The sequence below is a fragment of the Ailuropoda melanoleuca genome, chromosome 4, assembly GCF_002007445.2.
Source record: "Ailuropoda melanoleuca isolate Jingjing chromosome 4, ASM200744v2, whole genome shotgun sequence".
In the NCBI taxonomy this organism is placed as follows: Eukaryota; Metazoa; Chordata; class Mammalia; order Carnivora; family Ursidae; genus Ailuropoda; species Ailuropoda melanoleuca.
This window is the reverse complement of record NC_048221.1, coordinates 136,190,443-136,212,789: the sequence shown is the minus strand read 5'-3', so window position 1 is coordinate 136,212,789 and position 22,347 is coordinate 136,190,443. Positions and strand designations below refer to the sequence as shown.

The 22,347-nt window shown below is 50.6% G+C and overlaps 1 protein-coding gene across 9 annotated transcripts in view; it reads left to right on the top strand.

Moving 5' to 3' along the window:
* The window catches only part of GREB1 (growth regulating estrogen receptor binding 1), a 139,268-nt gene that overhangs the window by 66,076 nt on the left and 50,845 nt on the right, over positions 1-22,347 (top strand). For 4 of the 9 annotated variants that reach the window (XM_034659891.1, XM_034659890.1, XM_019803265.2 and 1 more), the window contains exons 1-7: positions 1,556-1,901; positions 6,605-6,724; positions 9,094-9,270; positions 16,394-16,576; positions 17,937-18,080; positions 19,924-20,052; positions 21,956-22,069. In XM_034659891.1, coding sequence (XP_034515782.1) covers positions 1,697-1,901; positions 6,605-6,724; positions 9,094-9,270; positions 16,394-16,576; positions 17,937-18,080; positions 19,924-20,052; positions 21,956-22,069 — 1,072 coding nt within the window. In that variant the 5' untranslated portion in view covers positions 1,556-1,696. Of the gene's footprint in view, positions 1-1,035; positions 1,354-1,555; positions 1,902-6,604; positions 6,725-9,093; positions 9,271-16,393; positions 16,577-17,936; positions 18,081-19,923; positions 20,053-21,955; positions 22,070-22,347 lie in introns of those variants that run through there. The other 5 variants (XM_034659896.1, XM_034659895.1, XM_034659893.1 and 2 more) reach the window with 3 other exon arrangements.

Sequence of the window (22,347 nt, the reverse complement as noted above, 5' to 3'; positions counted from 1 at the left end):
GCTCCACGCTGGGTGGGGAGCCTACTTAAAAAAAAAAAAAAAGGCTAACCTCCTGCCCGCCAGTCTTGACTATTTAAAAATTAAAAATGCATTCCTGCATAATTCAGGAGGGAATCAAAAGGGAGATTTTTGTCTCAAAAGAAATGAAAAGGAGAACACTTTATACTAAACCTACGTGCCATAGCGAAAGAGGCATGTAGAGGAACGTATGTAGCCCGAAATAGCTTCATTATTAAAGGAGGTGGAAAATGAGGATGACAATAAAGTAATCATTTTAAAAAGTTTGGAAAAAGTACAATAGATTAAGTCAAGAGGAAATAGAAACAGAAAGCTTGCTTTAATGAGCTAGAAAATAAATGGAAAACATTAGGAAAGAATATAAATTTAGGTGCTGCTGCTTGGGAAGCACTAAGCATAGCGGTTTACCATGTACGATCTGAGAGAAACGTCCGAGCAAGTATCTGCAGCTTTACTCCAGGCACAGTATGACGGGGCCATGACAGTTATTTTAAAAGCATTTGTAAGAGGATTGAGTGAAATGTGCATGTCCAGTGAAAAGTGCAGAATCAAAAATTTCATTTATAGAATGATGATGTGAATACAGTCTCCCATCTCCCTCCTGTCTCCAAGTTGTGAAGAAAATTAGGTCTGGAAAGACTACATCATCCCAGCACAGTGGGAATGAGGTGTTGACGCTTGTTACAACACAGAAGGACCTTGAAAACGTTGTGCTTTTCTGGAAGAAGCCAGTCACCAAAAGACCATAGATCACAGGACTCCATTAATAGGAACTTTCCAGAGGAGGCAAATCTATGAAGGCAGATAGTAAATTAGTGGTTGCCCAGGGGCCGGGGGGCTGGGGGATTAAGGAGTGACAGCTTAAGGGTATGAAGTTTCTTTTGGGGTGATGAAAATCTTCTAACATTGATCATGTGATGGTTGCATGACGCTGAATATGCTGGAAACCATTGAGTCGTGCACTTTAAGCGGGTGAATGGTACGGTATGTGAACTGTATCTTAAACTGCCACAAAAAAATCACAGTGGTTATCTTGGGGGATGGGAATATCAGTGATTTTCCTTTTGTTTGTCCGCCCTCTTCTGTAATTTCTAGATTTCCACGTTTTCCAGATGTAATTCTACATTACTTGTATAACGGAAATGGTAATAAGCTACAAAAACACTTTAAAGGAAGAATGTTAACAACTGGCCTTTTAGCAGAGAAGGCCGCCATGGGAAATCTGCTAGCCTACCTTCTGAGAAGGTGGGGTGAGGTCTTGTAATCCTACAATCTGGAGATCGTGGAATCGTCAGCCGCCGTCGCAGACATAAAGTGACGCGGGGCGATTCTTCTGTAAGTCAAGGAAAAGAAACCATCCTTTGTCTGAGCTCTCTTGGGGGCAGGATCCCATCTCAGGGAGAAGCCGGGGGCGGGGGGTGGGGGGAATCTCTGAAACCAGGGATGATGAAGAGCCGGTTTTCCAGCGAAATATGCGAAGAGGTGTCAGACTCTGCTCTCTGAGTGCTGAATTAGAGAAAGCTGTTACTTATATAACTTCCTGTAATTGCCTGGCGGGGGCAGTAACTGAGAGCCGCCCTCTCCTCTTTGCTGAGCGGGGGATCCACGGCCCTGCCCTCCCTGCGACGGGTTCACTTCTGCCTTTGGGCTTCGGGCACAGGGTCGGTCTTTTCAACTGATGCTGGAATGCCGTTTTAAACAGCAGCCTCTGCCGTCCTTTCTGAAGATGGGAAACTCTTACGCCGGACAGCTGAAGACGACGCGGTTCGAAGAGGTCTTGCACAACTCCATCGAAGCATCCCTGCGGTCCAACAGCCTGGTGCCCCGGCCGGTGTTCTCCCAGCTCTATCTGGAAGCCGAGCAGCAGCTCTCCGCACTAGAAGGTAGGAGATGCTTGGTGTGGTTCCTGGGTCGTGTGCAGCTCCTGTTAGAACAGAATTGGAAACTCTTTCCTCCCTCTGTGTGGCAAACATTGAGTCTAGCAGAAAAGAATTATTAGAAAAAGAAAGGTGCACCTGTATTTTCCCTTGTCTAAGACTGAGTTTCAGCCATAAAGTTACAAGGAATACATTCACTGGGTAACGGGGAAGGAAGAGGGCTGCGTTGGGTTGTCATGAATTGGCTGTTACCGATGCTCTCATTAGAAAGTTTGGCATTCTCACTGGTTAAGTCAGAAATGTTCACATGCTTTGGCCCTCAGTGATATTTTTTTCTTTCTGTCCCGAGATTCATGGCCATATCTTTGCAAAATAGTCTAGGTAGTTTCTCTTGGTGATCATGGATACAAGAGCCCTCTAGAAACTTTGAAAAACCAAGAACAAACCCTTATGAATTGAACGTGCGCCAGGAATAAATGAATAAATTATATTCAGGCATTGGGACAACTTTAGGATTTACTTAATTATCCAGAGATAAAATGGTTGTGTTTTCAATCTTAAATATGTCTCTTTACTAGCCATGTGTTTGCGTGTCAGAAGTAACCCCACAGCAGTCCACAGGGGGAGACAGTTACTGTTACCTAAGTTCTTTTGCTCAGTTCGTGCTTTCCATTGGAAGTTCCCTGCAGACTTCACTTAATATTGAAGGCAAAAAGGACCGTTGTTTAAAACAAAAATTAATCAATTAAGAAGGCATGCAGTATGCCTGTCCTGTATTGGGGTGGTCACAATGTGTGTGGGTCAGTGTGTGTGTGTGTGTGTGTGTGTGTGTGTGTTGGCAGGTTGTGGGGATGGCTGGTTAGGAGGGTTGTGCATAAGGGAAAATGAGGCACAGAGTTGCTTGTGTGGAATCTGGCAGTTCTTTATTCTAGCAGGGAAGGTTCCTTGTGTCCATCTTTGAAACGTCCTTACAATGTTAACTTTGCAAACAGCAACAGTAAGGACCTAAAAGCTGGATGAGGGTCTGGGAGAAACTGGACTGGGCTCAAAAGCACGAATTAGGAAAACCAAGGATTCTCTGGTATTGAAAGTGTACATGTTTTCCAGAAGGGGAAGCGTCACTGCAATACTGGGGGGAGATGAGAAATGAGTGGGGGGTGCAGGCTGTGTTTTTGGTTAGCTGACAGACTTACGTAAAATGTATGCATTAAACAGTCATCCTTAGCTGCTTTCAGTACTGAAAGGCTGCCTTGCTGATGATAAATTAATGATGGTAATGTTGATGACTTAGTCCATGTGAATGGCACCCTTAAAATCTACAAAGTGCTTTCCACCTCCACCTGCTCAAGTGATAGAACCCCATGATTTGGGACAATGGGAGATGGGTTTGCTTGCAGGTTGCAGTGGTGAAGGAGTGGCTGCGTCAGGGAGTTTCTCCCTAGCTTTGGCAGCTCTGTGATGGAAAGGGGGCAGACAGGTGGTTAAGTATGCGGGGGGTGCTCACCTGGGGGGAGAGAGGAGCAAGCCTTGGGAGGTTCATTGTCAGCTTTTCTTTCTGCCTGTGATCTCTAGGGACTACCTGGGAGCCTGCATCTCGAACATTCTGACTTCTTAGGATGCCTTCTGCTGCCGATAGGGCATTGGGCAGGTGCATTTTCCGGGGACAGCTTTGGGTGTCCACTTCTCATGCCTCCCGTGTTGAGTGCCAGCTGTCGGTGCAGACCCCCTGTACAAAAACCAGAGCAGACCCTCCAGCTTTTCCTGTCCGTCTGCAGACAGAATAGAGAAATCCTCCCGAGGGGCGGGAAGGACAACGGAGGGGTCTGGTAGGAAGGTGGAGATTCTCTTTCTAGTTTGCTGGATGTCACCATGAACTGAGCACATAGCTCTGCGCCTGGATGCTGCGTCATAAAACTTGTTGCGGACGGCTTGTCCTGGCCACACCTTGTTTTGTCTGTCTGTCTCTCTGCCAGGGTCTCTTAGTGCTGTCCTTCCTCAGACAATTACATTAAAGATGGTTTTTATGGCCAGGGTGCTGGTATCCTAAACACCCCTGGGTCTGTTAACATCTGTGTTCACGAGGGCGATTCAGCAGGGGCCTTATGACTTTGTTCCCTGGATTAGAGGTTTTACCACACCTCCTTCCAGGGGAAAAGGCTTTTATGTGCGATTTACTTTTTTTTTTTTTTTTAAGAGAAAGACGAAAGAAAACAAATACCACCCCAGTGTTTTGAGATAAGCATTAATTAATTAAACAAGATGCAGTTCTTGTAACCCCACCCCCCTCAAAATGTCATATGGTTTCTTCTCGTGGAAAGAAAAGAACATTGAGCTCCGCAGAGTGAAGAAGTGTGACAGCATCTCTGAGCGTCTGTGTTTTCGTGTTAAGGTCCTTAGCCCCCAGTCTGGTTGGTCTTGTCTGACGCAGTGTTAATGCCCTCCTCCCACTGGAGACCTTGGCCAGCAGTTGGGTCTGGTCTGCTCCTGGCTCTAACTCTCGCTGCTGCTGCCTGACTGATCCCATCAAAGGCCCTGGGCTGTCTGGTGTAGACCTTTAACCTTTGAGGTCGGCTTTCTCATCCACTGGATTCTGAGCTCTTTCTCTGACTTTCTGAGGCCAAAGACCCTCCTCTTTCATCCTTTCTGAGAGTCTGAATTCCTTTTCCTTTTGGCTTTAGCAGAATAACGTGCAGACAGGCATTCCTGTGTGCCCTCAGAGCTCCAGTGAGTTCTCGCTCCTTCTGAACTCAGGTTGCTGGGGCCTTTGCCCTTCCCGCTGAGCCTCTGGAATACTGGCTCCGGAGAGGAGAGCAGATGGTGCAGCCGAGCACAAACAGCCCTGTGCCGCCCACTCGGCAGGACCCGTGCCACACTGCTGGCGCCTGGGGTCTGGGCGGGACTCTATCCCTTAGGCTACAGCCACTCCACGCCTGCATTTAATGGCAGGAAGGAAGTATCTGGAGGAGGCTCTGCAGTTTATCCCCACCCCCCCTTGGGTTCTTCCTGGCTAATCTTTTTATGGTCTTCCTGCCACCTTGGTGTCCTTTAGGCTCAGAAAGACAGACACCAGGGATTCTTCGCTTCCTGCTCTGACCTACCCAAGGTCATGGGCCTGAGCTGGCTTAAAACGTTCGGTTTCCTGCCTCTTGTTCCATGGGCACCTTTAAAATAGTGGCCGCTGTGAAGACATGTTGCCAGTACCCTGCACTGATTAAATCACATCACGAAGATTCTGTGCAATGCCGAGGGCTGTATTCCCCCACATAGACTACAGCAGCTCCAAGTGGCCCTGTATAACCACCTCATTTTAAAGATGCAGGATCTGAGGCACAGAGAGGGTAAGTAACTTTCCTATGGCCACACAGACAGTGGCAGGCTTGAGGACTGAAACTCGAGTTCCCTGATTCCCAGCCCCTCTCTTTCCACGGCACATGATTTCATCACTGACCTAGAACCACTTAACCCACTGGATGGACGGAGGGTGCGAGAGCCGAGGAAGAGGAGGTAGGAGAAATGGCAACAAAGAAACGAGCACTGAAGCAGGAGGCAGAGAAACAAAAAAGACGACACACTGTCTTCCAGTCCAGCCCATTTACGGATGCTTGTAATGACCCTATTCCATGAAGAAGTTTGGGTGCTAGTTATTAAATGACATTTAAACCTGGACAAGTTGAGAAAGATTTTGACCAAAGATGTCTGTTAAAAGAAGTTAGGACGAGACTTCCATAGCTTTGGAAATTCATTTAGATGAATTCTTGAGCAGTGCCGGGTAAATGGGGCCTGAGGGTGTTGGCCCAGATCAGCTGGGCATGCGTCTCCTGGGCATGGCCTCTGCATGAGCATTTTACAGGGTGCCTGGATCACAGAGATGAGGGAGGGCAGGGACCCCACTCTCGGGGAGCCCAGAGTCTGCGGGGAATGACAGGTAGCTATTTTCCTGCTGTGAAGGAACGCGTGCGCAGGGATCAGTGGGATTTCCACGGCCAATCCCTGGCTCTTCTGGCTCGTTCCACGTTTGCCATGACTCCTAACATGTGACCGCACTTAAAAAAAAAAGTTTCCTAAAGTCATAACATGCCTGGCCCGGTTCTGGAATGGCGCTTTGTGTGTATATGACAGGTTTGGGTGTGTTTGTATTTTTGGTCCTGTCTGTGCATCCGCTCGTCCGCTGGGGAGAAACACGTGCAGTTTGTATGACGGCGAGGCAGTTCACGCTGTATTTTGTATTCCAAGCGAAGCAGGACAGTCCGTGGCCGAGATCAGCGTGGGCCTCAGGTGCACCCGGGAGCCTGCCAGCTGTGCTGGTTAGCAGGTCACCGGAGAGCTGTGGGCCAGGCATGGGGCCCCTCTCTGTAAAATGGTCTCTATCTTAATCTGTGGCAGCTCCCACAGAAAGATTTTTGGCGTGCTTCATGCGCCATTCTTATCAACCAATTATATATGTATTGAACCCTCGTGCCTGAGCAGGCGCGGGCAGCCCTGCTGGATGGAAAGAGAAGTGAACCTGAATTTTAAGTCACGAGGCCAGGCTTGGCGTCTGAGTCCGTGACCTTGGGAAAGTCCTCTGACCTCAGCTTTCCCCTCTGAGCAGAGAAGGGGATAAGGCCTGACTCCCAGCGTGTCTGTAGGGACTGGTTAATTATTAAATGGCTGAGACTTGCTGACCACTTGCTTCCGCCTGTCTCCTCCCTCCCCTTTGCTGCTTCTAGGTGGTAGCCGAGTGGACAATGAGGACGAGGAAGAAGAGGGAGAAGGGGGACTGGAGCCCAACTGTGCCCCAAATCCCTACCAGACGCACCCTCCGCCCGAAGGCTGCTGTACCACGGATGGTGAGGCTGGCAGCTGGGCAGCGCACCCCCCCCCCCGGAGTCTGCTGCTGTGCGCCGCTGGGTCCCCTGTGCCCCTCTGGGTCCCCTGGCCCCTGGCTACACCCCCCTGGGGGCTGTCAGGCTCACTGCCCCTCGGCACTCTGTGGACAGCTGCAACTTTATGAGTGTTTGGATCCAACAGTTCATTTTCTACATTGGTTGTCTGGAAACTAGAATATGTTTCCCAGTTCGGGTCGTCTTGCACTGACGTTTCACTCAGACTGATGAGGGAGAATAATCTTTGTCCGCGATCGTACTTTACTGTTGAAGGCAGGTGTATGTTCTCTCAGGAGCCCTGTGGAATCAGTATGTTGCTCCTGTCGCCCTGTTGAGGGGCTGAGACACAGAAATGCCAGGTGGGGGCACCTTGGTCTGATGACCAGAGCTCGTGCTCTGCACTCAGAGAAACTTGGAGTAAACCCCTGGCTCTGCCACTCACCAGCGGGACAGCCTTTCCAAGTGGTGTACGTTCACCTTCCCTGTTACCATACCAGTCGAGTGGTGTCACTAGTCAGCCAGTCAGTTAAGTCACTAACGACTGGGCCCCTGCTCTGGAAATGCAGAGATAAAAGGTACAAGAGCTCCCAGGTTAATGGAGCTATGTAGGTAAGCAGACACTTTGCACACGATGTGGAAAGTGCTGACAGGGTGCGGTGGGCGAGGAGGGGTGCCTGGGAGCACAGGAAAGCCTCCCACGGATAGAGTTTAGGGAAGGCTTCCTGGAGGAGGTGGCCCTTTATCTGGGTTTTGTAGCATTAGCAGGAGTCTGTGAGGGGGTTGGGGGAAATTGGGACATTCCAGACCGAGGAACAGCATGTGTAAAGGCTCAGAAGGGTGAGAATATAGCCCATCTGGGGAGCTGCTAGCAGTTTATTTAGGTAGGGGTCTGAGGTGTGGCTGGGCAGGGCTTGGTGCAGTGATCAGATGGGGTGTAGAGGTCCCAGGTTTGTGTTGGGCCTGGACTTGACCTTGTGCAGGATGGTGGCAAGGGAGGCAGTGAGCCCTCACTGGGGCTGCTATTCCAGGGAGAGAGAAACCAATGCAGTGGTTCTTCACGAGGTAGGACTTCTAGTGTCCAGATGTTAAAAGGTCACCTAATTAAAGAAGGAAATAGTGAACTCTTCAGTGGTCATTGCAGCGATTTTCAAAGAATTTCCAAGTCAACGCAGTAAACACTCTGTCCACAGCCCACTTTTCTCCAGCTCTTTGGAAGGATGGGCCCAGGCCGTGTAGGTAGAAGGCCTGTGGGGTGCTTGACCTCAGCCTCAGGGACTTTGCTTAATAACTTCCCTAAGATGATGAAGGGGAATGACCCCAAGCTGAGGACCAGACCTGGCACCATCCCGGCCCGCCTCTCAGAAGCTCTGCACAAATCATGGAACCTCTCTGAGCTTCGATTTCCATCTCTTCAAACTGGGGGCTGAATCACTCGAGAGCTTTTGCAGAACGTATCCTGGTCCAGTGCCTGGCACACAGTGGGCACCGACTCTGGGCCTGCCAGCCTCCCCACCTCTCAGGGCACCTTTGTGGTCCTCCCCCGGGGGCAAGTGGGAGACTCTGGTCACAGGTGCTGTAGATGGTGAAGCGGGTGCATGCCGGAGAGGTCTGTTCACATTGTAGGAAAGCCTTGGGACTGTCTGGGTCACGTTAACTCTCATTGTCTCGGTCTGGGAACTAAGGATGGAACAGACCCAGGAGATGGGGCCAAATGTGCCCTTATCCCAGAAGACCTCGGAGAGGGCCCATCCAAATAAATCTCAGCTGTTTCTCTCCTTTTATTTCCAGATATTGTAGGGCACTTATTTTTCCAATGGGAAATATATTTAAAAGTTCTAAATTACAAAATGTTCGAAAGAGCATAGAGTGCAAGGCTTAATGATCACTGTCCTCACGTTCTGGTCCCAGTCCCGTCCCCAAGGGCAGCCAGTGTTACCCGGCTCTGGGTCCCTCTTCGTGACATTTGGCTATTTCTCACACATGTGAAAAACGCAGGGTGTAAAAAATACCACATTACTCACGATTTCTTATGGATTTATCTTTTATACATTTTAATTGACCATCACTTCTCTACTGTTTTTCCTGTGAGTTCCATTTGTACATAAATGTGTATTACATGGTGACACCATAGTCTTCAAACGAATTAATGTGCGGCAAGTGTCCTGAGTCACTGTGGCTATAATTTTATCTCTCGGAACTAATTTTAAAGTCAGCAACATGCAGAGGTGAGGTTTGTTCCTGACAAGATCTGGAATGTCCTCCCTTTGCCCATGTGGAGCCTGGTTCTGGGGAAGCCCCTTGGCACATGTGTGAGTCCTGTCCATTCCTCATAGGGTTCTGCCAGGCGGGGAAGGACCTGCGTCTTGTCTCCATTTCCAGTGAGCCCATCGACGTCCCTGCAGGCTTTCTCCTGGTGGGGGCCAAGTCCCCCAGCCTGCCGGACCATCTCCTGGTGTGTGCCGTTGACAAAAGGTTCTTGCCGGATGATAATGGGCACAACGCTCTTCTTGGTAAGTCCCTTCTTTGCCCTTCTCTGTGGTTCCATCTGCATGTGCGGCGGGGACAAGGGAGACCTTGGGGGGGGGACAGGCCACCTTTGGGGCCTCTTCATCAGCATGTCATCCTGGCCTGTTTATGTTTTCAATAGGCTATTTCTGTGTGGAATTGGAATGTAAATGAGATTTATTTCAAATGTGACGAACTTCCTATAGAGAGCCTATCCTTTAGAATTAACTTTTTTTTATGTATGTTCATCAAACCTTTTCTAAGTGCCCACCTGTGTCAGGAATAGGATACAGACCTGTCCTAGATGGTTTCAGAAGCCATCAGACATGAGGCAGAGGGACAGCAGGGCTGAGTGTGTGTTCCTGCTTGCAGAACAGTCATACCTTCTCCATAAAGTGGGGGGTGATTCCCATATGTGCGCTTGGCCTTTCGGCAGTCTGGCCCCTTCCCTGGGCCTGGTGTCTCCTTTGGAGGAGGGTCAAGCGGCAGAAGGGCTGTAATGATCTGCTCCAGACGTAGCACGAGGAACAGTGTTCACTGTAGAACATTTAAGTTTCGTGCTTCATCCAGCCCCCGAAGCTGAGTAGGTACACGCACGTCAGTGGGTATTTACTGAGCACATTTTATGTCTGAGGCACCGTGTAAAGGATCCAAGGGGAGGAGAGGTGGGGGGGGAGAAGGATTGAGCCACAGAAAACAAAGAAATCATCCCTGCCTTGAGGAGACATAGGTAAATGTCGGGAAGCAAGACAGGTGAATGCCGGCTGCAGGGACACACAGCTCTGGGACAGTGACGGGGAGAGAAAGGGTTCAGGCAAGTGTGGGTTTATCGTTAACTAGTTCTTGAAAACGAGAATAATCCCGGAAAATTCACTGCACCCAAGGAGCTCATGGAGTCCTTCGGTCTCAGGTTTAATTTCCTGATTGAGCCCACTCAGGATGTAGCGTGCCGGTAGGACGGGGCTGGTGACGTGGTTAGTGTTTGATGTGGCGGCAGCCGGGGCTCTGGCTGAATTCCACCACTTTGTGACTGTAAAGGAATTGTGAGGGCAGTAAATCTAGGAGGTTCTGGGTCTTGAAAGGTGGAGACAAGAATCTTGCAGTGCATTCACCGCCAGCCCCCTAACAGCCCCAGCTCCTCAGGTGCCGAGCGCAGAGGAAGTGGGGTCTTTGTTAATTGCTCGCCAAAAAGCCATCGGAGGTGGGGAACGAGGGCCGGTTGGTAATAACCGATGCTTTCTTCTTTTAAAATAACTTTATGCTCTCAGCTTGCACACTTAACACTGTTTAGGTTTCCTGCAATTAACCCTGACGCCTGCACAGGGCAAGGTGGCCCCGCAGCCCTCTGGGGGCCTGGGCTCAGCGCTTTTTAGTGATCTATAAAACGGAAGCCGTGAAGGATCTTGGGGGAAGCAAAGGCTTTAGCTCCTAATTTATAATCCACCCCCCCAATTTATAATGAAGGGAATCTTGTTTTAGTGACTTTGAATCAACCGAGGGATTTTGTCTGAGAAGCTGAAAGATTAAAATCTAGGTGTGTGTTTCCAGTTGTTGACGGTAATTCATCAAAATTGGCTAATAGCTAAGATGGAAGAAAACACTGAGCTAGAATGTTCACTTTTTTTCTTTGGGTGTGAATGAATCCTGTGTTCATTCAGCAGGCAAAGCATTAAGCATTTGTGGAATGTACACCCTGGATGACAGGTGACTGCAACTGACTTGCAGTTCTGCCCCGGGGCCCCAAAGTCAAGTCCAACCTGGTCCTTGCCAGGATGCTTGCCACCTAGTGGGAAAGCTCGGTCAAACAGGGATTCAGTGGAGAGAGCTGCAGAAATCAAGTTTATACTACATCTCCGGGCAACACACTGTAGCTGGGGGGCTGCAGAGGGGTGCAGAGAGCCCCGGTGACGGGAAGGGTGTCCTGTTTGAGGTGGGTGTGCTGTTTGAGCTGGGCCCTGAAAAACCAGTGGCAGTTTGCCAGTTGGGGAACAACGACAGCAGCTAAACACTAACAGCAGCCACCTTACTGAGCGCTTGCCGTGGGCCAGAAGCTGTGCTTGGTAGGATCAAATAAGCCGGCAAGGTGCGAACGCTATTATCTGGCATTTATATCTACAGAAACAAAGGCACAGAGAGGTTAAACAACTGGCTCAGGGTCACGCAGCTAGTAAATGGCAGGTCCTGAGTTTGAACCCAGGTACTCTGGCCCTGGCCTCATACTCTAGAAAATGGGGTGCTCTCAGGCGGGGGGGGCCATGTGCATGAAGGAGAATGGTGTGCTGGAGGAACGGGGTGGAGACTGGGAGTGGGGGTGTTTGGGAAAGGCCACGGTGCCCGGGAAGTCTTTTTTTTTTTTTTTTAAGATTTTGTTAATTTATTAGAGAGAGAGAGAGGAGCACAGGGAGAGGGACAAGCAGACTCCATGCTGAGCAGGGAGCCCGACACGGGGCTTGATCCCACAATCCTGAGATCATGACTTGAGCTGAAATCAAGAGTTGGATGCTTAACCGACTGAACCACCCAGGTGCCCCAGGAAGTAATTTTTAAGCTGTGGAAGCAGAGAGAAGACTATGATAATATAATGTATCTGTCTTGTCTCATTAACAATGACTAACAGTCAGTTGTGTTTTCCTCCTAACTCTTCCTTCTTTATCTTCCAAATTATTTGGAAGCAAATCCCAGATGTGTCATTTCATCTGTAAGCATTTCAGTGTATATCCCTAAAAAGTAAGGGCTTTTTGTTAGAAATCCTGTACCATCATCATATCTAAAAAATGTAACAATCATTCCATAATATCAAATATCCAGTGTGTTCAAATTCTGTCTTACAGTTTTTTGTGTTTTTGGTTTTTTTTTACACAGTTCGGTTGTTTGAATCAAGATCCAAACAAAATTCTCCCAAAGCATTGGTTGACCTGTCACTAATTCTCTCTTCTTGTATAAGCCCCTCCTTCCTAGTTTTCCCTTAACAGTTTCTGTGTTGGGAAATGTTTAAATAAGGTGATTGCTATGTTGTTTTTTTTTTAAAGATTTTATTTATTTATTCGACAGAGATAGAGACAGCCAGTGAGAGAGGGAACACAAGCAGGGAGTGGGAGAGGAAGAAGCAGGCTCATAGTGGAGGAGCCTGATGTGGGGCTCGATCCCATAATGCTGGGATCACGCCCTGAGCCGAAGGCAGACGCTTAACCGCTGTGCCACCCAGGCGCCCCAATGATTGCTATGTTTTTAACTTGCATTTTAGAACAGTCTCTTGGAGGTCACATGAAGAGCTGATTTCTTTCCCCCTCTTCCCAAGGGAGAGCTAGAGGCGGGCAAACGAGTTATGAGCCTTGTTGTAGGGTTCTCCATAATCCCGGGGTCTTGTTGGTTATGTTTCAAGCCTGCTAACGTACCAGCGTTACCCCATCTTTCCATGCCCATCACCCCCGTCCTGTTTCTGTCTCATCTGAATCCTGACTCGGCTCTTAAGGCTTTCCCTGCCTCTCGGGTGTGGGCCTCTTGCTCACTGCCTGGTAGGCACTCTGGTCTGGATCCTTCTTCCCAGGCACTCATGGAAGGCTGCAAAGGGAGGTACGCCTTGGAGGTCCACCTTCTGAGACACGAGTAGAAAGCAGATCCCTTCCACACTTCAATTGGAATTTGGCCAAACTATCAAGGCTGGGGACCATGGACATGTTTTTTCCTCATCTGTTATGAGGCGATATTTACCTCCACAAACAGGATCGTGGCAGGAATAACAGAAATCAAGCACAAAGTGGAAGAGGAAGAAATTGCCCACCACCCCGAAATGAACATCTCTTTCTCTTTGCCCGTTTCTGCTCCATCCACCACGCACGTGGGGCTTTGAAATGATTTCCACAGCTTGTGTTCACAGCGTGGACGTAATGCTAGATGCTTACTGTTGCCCCTGAATTTGTTGTAGTAAGCCAGAGACAATGCTGTTTTTGTACTGGGTTGCCGCTCATTTTCAGGGGACAGGAGGGTGGCCCTTTGGCTCCCCGGTGTGGCAGTGCCTGCCTGTGATGGCTTCGTCCTTAAATAGAGCACGGAGCCCCTTTCCAGGTCTGACCTTGTCCGCAAGGCCCCGTTGAGCCCTGCCTTGCCAGGAGGTCTTCCCACGGGAGGGACAGCCTGGCTCCATATGCACAAAGACACAGCTAGACGGGGGCCTGCGGGACAAGCGGTAGTGCCGCCATGCGTGGTCCCGGGAGACTCGACTTTATGCTGTAGGACGTCGAAGGAACCATGTCTCTCAACCCTGAATGTTTGTGCCTGGGAGTCTGAGGACTCGGGCTGCATCCCATGCTTTCTGTCTTGTCAAGAGATCATCATCAACTCCCCAGTCCTGTGGCGGATTTCCAAAGAGCATGGCTCATTTTATGCATCCTTGTGATGCATTTTTATTGCCTTGCAGAGCATTTCGTGAAAAAGTAGAATTACCTCACGCGTTCAGCTGGGGTGATGTCAGCCATTTCCCTGGTCTCTTGGGACTGGTTGGGAAGCTGTCCTGTGGTTTTCTCGGTCGGCCCCTTCCATGGTCCCAGATCACCTCCCCGAAGAGCAGCCCATTCTTCGGGCCAGAAATTGTTGGCAAAGCAGGAGAGCAGCTTGGTTGCTGGCTCCCTCAATCTTTGCTGGACCCAGAAGACCCAGGGTTTCCCCCTTCTGAACCACAAGGAAGCATTCCTGGTGGTCTGGGCTTCCCAGCCCAGCATCGGAAAGGGAGCCGAGGTCCCACAGCCCACGTTGCTCATGGGACCAAGGCCTGAAGTCCGTGGGGTTACTTCGGCGTGGTGGTGCTGGCCTTGGCACGGTGCTCTTAGCAGCCCACGGCTGGCTGGCCGTTCTTATTCACCCAGCTTTTCAACACTTGGGGTCAGATTCCCTTCCCAAAAGCTTGGAACTTTTCTCAGGACCTCATTCACTGATGGCAGTTAAGCTGGGCTTATCTTATGGGATCCAGGTCGGAGACAAAGGAATAAATACAAACAGTAGATGACTATTTCAAAGCATATGCAGAAATCCTGAAGTGTTCACATGGATCGTTAACCTTGTTTCTCCGGCTTTCCCTCCTGATATTTACTGACTGTCCACCATATGCTGGACACTAGTCTGTGCACGTAGATTTCCATGTGCACACACAGCCCCCACCTCTGTGCCCTCACACCATGATGCCAGTCCTTTGGAGCACGGGGATTGTTTTGGGAAAAAGATGTGAATTTCAATAAACACGAAAGAAGAAGTTACCACGGTCCTCTGAGCAGTATAAAGAGTGGTAGAGGGTTGAGAAGAGCAAGCTTTTGCCCTTTGGGTCAAGGAGATCTCTGAAAAAGTGGACATTTGAGTTGGGCATTGGGTGACAGTGGGACACATGCAGGTGGAGCTTAACTAGGAAGGAGCGTGAGCCTGGAGGCAGGAGGGCGGTGGGAGTGGGCAGGGGGGTCCGGTTGGAGATTTGGCATAGCAGTGTGGGGAACAGGAGCGGAAACTGGAGATGGGGATTGGGTAGGACTCGGGGTGGCCTTGAATGTCGTGTTTGTGGGTCTGCACTCGGTTCTCATGCTAGAACGGAATGCCACAGTCTCTGCTTCCACTTTGGATATTACATAACCTCCCTGGTTCTCAGGCTTCCCCAAAGAAGGTCTTGCTGTCCAGATCAACTAGTTGTGTCATTATAGCCGAGTGACCTGTCTGTAGGACAGCAGATGGCCAGAATGTTCTTGGCTCTCCATGCACATTCGTTACCTTCCTGTCCCCTTAAAAACAAGTAAGTGGAGAACACAGTGTTTGACATTTCTTGGTGCCTTGTCTGTTTGCTCTGGTGCAGAGAGAATAGGATTCTGGAAGTTTAAATCAACCCGTACCCGTCCAGTGGCTCGACCAAGAGACTTGTCCTTTGAAGGAATATTAAGTTTGCTTAGAATAAAACAGATCAGAAAATCCAGTAAGTTTCTGTAACGTAGGTGTCTTGTTTCTCCATGGAGATGTGGTGAACCTTTACTAACATGTTATTTTGAACCTTAGCCAGAGGCCTCAGGAGTATCCTGTTTAAAAAAGCAGAGCTTACACACACGGCCATACGGCCCTCCTGGGCTAAGTCAGAGTGACCTTTGTAAACTTGCAGCCCAAGAATATGACAAAATAGATTAGTCTCAGCGTTAGGGGCTCCCCTCCCAAAGGACCTTGTACCATAGAAACCAGGTGCATCAGTGGGCGAAGCAAGGTCTTCATGAAAGCTTTCTTGAGCTGGTGGTGTGAACACCAGCAGCTGTCAGGCAAAAAAGGCCAATCAACCCATTTTTCCTCCGTGAACCAGAGGTTCTGAGGATGGTGTGATTGGACTTGATAGTTTGCAAAGGTCTTTTCTTGTGTACTCCCTGGATTTTAACCGTTCATAGGGGTGGTTTTGTCATGGGGCAACTGGTGGGAACCTCTGTCCATTCCCAGGAAGGCCCATTTGGGCCTCAGCAGCGGGACACCGAAGTGGTGACAGCCACACTCTCACAGACGGGCCGTGCAACCCTGGCTGCCGAGCCCCCAGAATTCCCTTGCCGCCATTCTGGCCATGCACCGTGGAGCCCTCCTCACTTCTTTTCCGCAACTCATGGGATCGGGATGGAATCTGGGGCTATCGGGAACTCTCTGTGCATCCTAGCGTTGGTGGTCGGATGGCTTTGAGATTCTGTGACTGGAGACGGATGTACCACCTTGTTACAAGTACTCGATCTGTGTAGACAGTTGAACATGACAGTTCTTGTCTCGTAAAGTTTGCTCTGTGTAACAGGCTTTAAAATTTGCCCCTGGGGCAAGTTCAGTCTTCCAAGCTTGCTGGGGAGGAGGGGGTGGGGGCGTGTCCATGACTAAGTCTTCGTGGTTCTTCTGTTTGAGTCAAGGTCATCCTGACCCCTGGCCCAGCATAAGGTGCCAGGGACCTTTGCCCTGTGGAATTTTCTGGTTGGTGGTCAGAATGTCAACAGTTAGAGTGTCCGTGTGGTCTATGTTATTTGAAGAGGATGTTGAAGGTAAGTTGGAGACATTCACGGTTTGTTTCCTCCCCTAGGTTTCTCTGGGAATTGTGTTGGCTGTGGAAAGATGGAGACATTCACGGTTTGTTTCCTCCCCTAGGTTTCTCTGGGAATTGTGTTGGCTGTGGAAAGACAGGCTTCTGTTACTTCACAGAATTCTCTAATCACATAAATCTTAAGTTGACCACTCAGCCCAAGAAGCAGAAACACTTGAAGTATTACCTGGTCCGCAATGCCCAAGGGGCTCTCACCAAAGGACCTCTCATTTGCTGGAAGGGCTCAGGTGAGCATTTGGGTTTCAGGCGGGATTGGGTGGGTGAACGGGGGGTCCTCCACGAGGGCCCAGGTGCCAGGCAGCAGGACTTTGAGGAAAGACTGCCCTGCGGGCATGATTGCAGGCAAGAGTTCAGGCCCGTTGAAATCACAACGCTGCTGTGCATTATGGGTGTGTCTGGTACCTGCCTAATTATGCGGGACATTTAAAAGCTGATAGAGAGCCACACCTTGCTGTGCCTTCTTGTGGCAGGTGTTTGGGGCATGGGTTCTCAACCGGGGGTGATTTTGTCCCCCATGGGACATTCGGCAACACTTGGTGACCTTTATGATGCTCATGACTGGGGAGCTGCTCCTGTCATCTAGCAGGTGCCGGCCAGGGACATCCTGCGGCACACAGGACAGCCCCCCACGAAGAACTATGCAGTCTGAAACACCAGTGGTGCCAGGGTTGAGAAACCCTGATTTAGAGGAATAATGGCTTGAATAATGCCCCTCCTCTCTCTGCCCTGAGCTCTGTGAACAGAATAGAAAGGCCAGCCTCTGTCCTGTCCTTGAAGAAGTTCCTGGGCTTCTCTCCTCTCTCCTGTCTCCCCATCTCACCCTTGGCTAAGGCAGCTACGGAGGGGAGGGGGGGAATGGATTTTCAGAGGCCCAGCCGTAGGTGGTCCCTGAGATGCCCCCCTCAACCTGTCGTGGAGGGATGTCTCCCAGGAGGGGTCTCAGCGAGAACCTCCCTTCTGGTCACCTGGCCTCCCCCAGCCAGCTGCTGTGAAGAGAAGGAAGGGCTTCGGAAGGGGCTGGCTCTGGGCATTCCTCCCCACCCCTGTCCTTTTCTTACATCACTTGATAAATATTTCTTGAGCTCCTGCTATGTGCCCGTCATTTTCTAGGTCCTGGGAGGCAGTGGTGCTTCCACTGTGGGACCAGATAAGAGCCTTTGATCACTTGCTGTGACCAAGCACCTCACCGTTAGATGTGCCACTGGGGTCCATCTTTCCGACTGAGGGTGACTTTCAGGATGGAGGGCGGGGGGCAGATGTTGGCTGTTCCTCTCCCTCTGAGTAATATAGTCTTTCCTTGGACTTGAAGGGCTGCGATGGGGTCACTCATTTGTGTCATCTGTTTTTCTCCAATGCTCATGATGCTTCCCACCCCTGATGATCAGAGCTGTCCCCCAGACGGATTTCCCCACCCTTGACACGGAGCACCCCCGCCTCCCCCCAGCTACCCTGAAGCAAAGCCAGGAAGCTGTTGCACCATTTTAGTTCTCTAGGTATCTAGCACTCTTGTGGGACAAACGCCGGTCTAGGAAAACATTTCAGACACGGTGGGGAATTGGTTTTCACGCATGCATCTTGCCTCCTTAGAGTTCAGAAGCCGGCAGACCTCGGCCAGTACGTGCTCCGGTTCCCTCTTCCCGTCTGTGGAGAGCTCCGGGCCTCTGGCTGCCTTCTCCAGCGAGCCCGTCCCTGGCACGACGCTAAGCCTCCCGACAGGAACCCAGCAGGCAGGTGAGTGGCATCCAAATGCCAGAAATGCTGTACCCACGGGCCTGGTGTGTCCCTGGCGTGGCGGCCACACATTCTTCAAGATAAATAATAGGCGTGCTTTGTATGTCATCTTTTGTACAGTGCCTTTGTGTTTTATCTTGAATTTGTAGTAGTTTCCGGCACAGCATGCTATGTTTTTGATTTGGAAAGATGTCCTGCATTCCTGTTGGCTACAGAAGGCGATCCCATTATGGGCGGTGTGGTGCGTGGGGTCCCTCTGCACACCCCGTTTGCAGCTTAGAGCTCGCTCTGTAACAGCACCAAGTCAGTGCCGGACCGGAGTTCCTGGAAGGGGCAGGTGACACTGGCTAGCACACTTCCCTCGTGCACAGTATGCCCTGATGCTGCGTGTGTACCTCCTTGAGTCCTAACAGCGCCCTGCAAGCCAGCTTGAGTTCCCCCAGGGTACCGCCTGGGAAGTCGAGGCTCGGCTGCTGGCCTAGGATCTCATGGGCCGTAGGAGGTGAAGTCCAGATTTGACAGCAGGCATTTCTGGTTCACGTGCTTGGCATTTTGCCATCTGAACAGACCTCATAAGCGTGATCGCTGTGATCACAGCAGCCTCCTTGAGCACTATGGGGGGGTGGCTGTTTTCATTGCTCTGGCTGAGACAGTCTGTAGAGGGCCCTTGAGACGGGGGCTGGTGCCCTTGCTCCCACCTGGCTCATCACATCGGTAATGAAGAGGCTGTGCCTGGGCTTGGGAACTGAGCCCTCCCGCCATGCCTCCCTCTCTACGTGGTGTCTGCTGCTGTCCTCACGGTGCCCAGGCCACCCGGGACCTCTGCTACCAGGGCAACTGGGGAGCCCACTGTTTTTAGCACTGGAATACCTGGGTGTAAGTCCAGTGCTGATACCATCTGGCTGGGCAGTTTGGGGCAACACATTTCAAATTCTTTGAATCTTTCCTCATCTGTAGAGTTGGAGAAAATCTTTTTTTATTTTTTTATTTTTTAAATGCAGCGAGTATGCTGAGATCAAGTTGGGTGCTCAACCATCTGAGCCACCCAGGCGCCCGGGGGGAAAATCTTTTCTAATTTGCAGGGTGATTGTAAGGATTAAGAATGATACTAATAGTGAATTCTTAGTGTTTGCTATCTGCCAGGCACTGGTCTACACACTTTGCTTCTGTGAAATCATGTCTTTCTCGCAGGGGCTCGGTTATTGTCCCTATTTGTAGATGAGAAGGTTGAAGCATAGGGAGGTCGAGTGAATTAAGTGTGGTTACTCAGCTAGGGGGCGGCAGAGCTGGGATTCAGACCCAGGGTGGCTGGCTTCAGAACTATGCTCTGAACCCCCTCCTCATGCCACCTCACCCACAGGAAACGTTTTGTGCTACCCCTGGCTCTAGAGTGCCTTCCAGACCATTCCAGACCAGACTCCTTCCTTCTCTGACCATTCTTTCCCCGGCATTATCCTCAGGCCCGGGGAGCCCCAGGCCCCATGAGCAGCCCGGACCTGGGCGACTGCAAGCCTGACAGCTTTCCTGAGCATGTTGGGTACAAGCCTGAGCTGTGAGTGGGAGGGGGAGGGAGGTGGAAGGGCCTTGAGTGCTCCCCTGGGATTCGGGGCCCCACTGGCTCCTCAGGTCTCCCTGGTCCTTCTTTCCCCAAGCCGTGCTCACTGGATCAGGAGCGTGTGTGCGTGTGCGTGTGTGTGTGTGTGTGTGTTCTCAGTGGGCAGAATCACTTGTCGGCAAAAAGCTTGTTAATAAAAATGGAAGAAGAGTAATTTCCCACTAGCTGGGCTCACGGAGTGTCCTGTAAACTGACTGTGTGCCCCCCCTTCTCTCTCTCTGCTGCCAGGACCAGCCTCTGAGCACCCCTCGCTAACGGCAGCCGTGGGTCCAGCCGTTCTCAATGGCAAAGATTCCCCGAAGCACCAACAGCTGGTGAAGAATGACCCGTCGGCTGTGCCGCGGCCCTCGGCGCTAGGTAGCATTGCCTGTCCTGGGGGGTCGTGCTTTTCTCCGGGCCAGGCTGCTGTGGGGGTTGTGGGAGCCACTGTGCTGGGGCCACTGAGCCTCCTGGAGTTTGTGTGGCATGGGGGTGGGGAGTCTGGACCGACCAGCAGGTGCCTCCCGAGTCTGTGGGGCCGTGCCCAGTCTCCTGGGGGCTGGGGATCAGGAGGGCTGTAGAGTTCTGGAGAAATGGGCCAGCATGGTGTCATGGGAAGAACGTGGGCTCCCAAATCAGAAAAATGTGAATTCGAAACTCAACTGTGGCTCTTATTAGATGGGGGATCTTGGACAAGCCTTCTGACTAAACTGTTGCCTCATCTAGAGATAAGAATTCTGCTGTCAGGGCAGCTGAGAGGGTCAGATGAGGGGCTGCATGGAGATTCAGGGCACTTCCGGCAACTCACTAGTGGACACTGTTATGCCACCACCATCGTCATCGTCCCTGAACTGGTCTCAAGGAGCAGCTAGAGCTTGTGTCCCAAAGGGGAAAACATCTGTAGACCTTCTGTCCTTAGTGTCGAGGCCCAGCCCTCTTTGGTAGTTTAATGTGGTTATCAGGGGCGCTGGCATCTTCATGTCTATGGGAGCGTCTCTGTTGGCATTCGAGGACAGAGGTAAGGGCAGGAGAAGCTGTGGTCTGACATGAACGGCCATAATCGTAGCTGCCTCCCACATTGCTGGGGGGGGGGGCGGTGTTGGTCGAAGGAGCCCACCTGCTTGAGCGCTCTGTGTAAACAAAGTACCTTGTATTTTATCTTTTCATTCACTTTATTCATTTTTGATCAGTCTAAGGAAGAGTTGAGAATAACCTTATTACCTTTAAGAGAGTCCAGAGCAATAACGCTCAGACCGTAGCACACTTAGGCGTAGCCAGCGTGCCTGGGGATAATGGCATTTTTCTCACTCTCGTTTCCAGAGATCCGGTTCTGTAGGACAAGGCAGGGTCAGGAGTGGGCATTTTTTATAAGCCTCTGCTGCTTCTGTCCAGTTCCTTCCTTCTCTGACCAGATTTACAGAACCATCTCTCTAAACTGTGGTTTTCAACCTCGGTTGTGAGTTAGAGTCACCAGGGAGCTTGGGGCCCCCACGTTGCCTGGGTTCCCCCAGATGCTGGGTTTTGGTTTACTTGGGATAGGCTTACGTCCTGGCACAGAATTTTAAAGATTTCCCGGGTGAGTTTAACGTGCAGTCATAGTTGAATGTATAGCTCTAAACGCAGGGGAAATTTTGTGTTGGATTGCTCAAAAAAATATGGTAACCAATTCTTGATGTTTTGAATAACCCAGGAACGTAGCGTGAGTCACGCACACGCTGTTATCTAGAGGGGGCAGAGATGACTCAATAACAGCAGCGAATACCAGCTTCTGTTCCCCTTGATTTTTTGTTCTGAAGCTAGCGGTCATGACGGCTGGGGTGGGAGTGGAGCAGAAGGTGGAGCAATACTGCCCCCCAGTGGTTAAACTGTGGTGGTGGATGGCGCGGCTGGTCTGCAGAAACACATCCTCACTCCCTGGAATGTTTAGACGAGGAGGGGGAGAGGGGGTGATCTCGGGGGCTCCCAGTCAGTGGGCCCAGACTCTGTGCTTTACATGCATGCTCTTTAGTCTTTATCAAACCACCTTTCACGGTAGGGTTTCTGATCCCTTTTTAAAGAATAGGGTGCTGAGGCTCAGAGAAAGTCTCAGTACTTGGATGGTTTGGAATGAAATGTTTACTGAGAGGGACAGAATGTTTCCTTATGCCCAGATGCTTCCCTAAACAGCTAAGAACCATTGCAAAGCTCTGATGTTTAAAATAACAAGTGTTGTCCAAATCAGGGGAATGTTTTGAAGCTTGTCCTTAGCGACAGTCTAATCCATACTCTGAATGTTGTCTAGGTATCTTATCAAACTCCGGGCCTCCCAAAAAACGCCACAAAGGGTGGTCTCCAGAATCTCCATCAGCTACAGATGGAGGCTACTCCCAGGGTGCTGGGGACAGAGCTAAGTATGGTAAGTGTCAGCAGCCTTGCCAAATATCTGAGACTCGGGGGCTGGTGGTGGTGCCGCTGGTGGGGCACACGTGTGTGTGTGAGTGTGTGTGCATGCACACGCGTACGTGTAAATTGGTGAGGATGTTCTAGGGGGCAGACTTGGGTATGACCGAAGGGTCTCTCACGTGTTGGAGCTGCACAGCAGAGCCAGGGTCCTTGTACAGTGGGGAGCTAGCTCCTTGACCCTAAAGAAATTGAAAAGGGGCTTGCCTGTCACGAGGCAGAGAGATTGAGGAG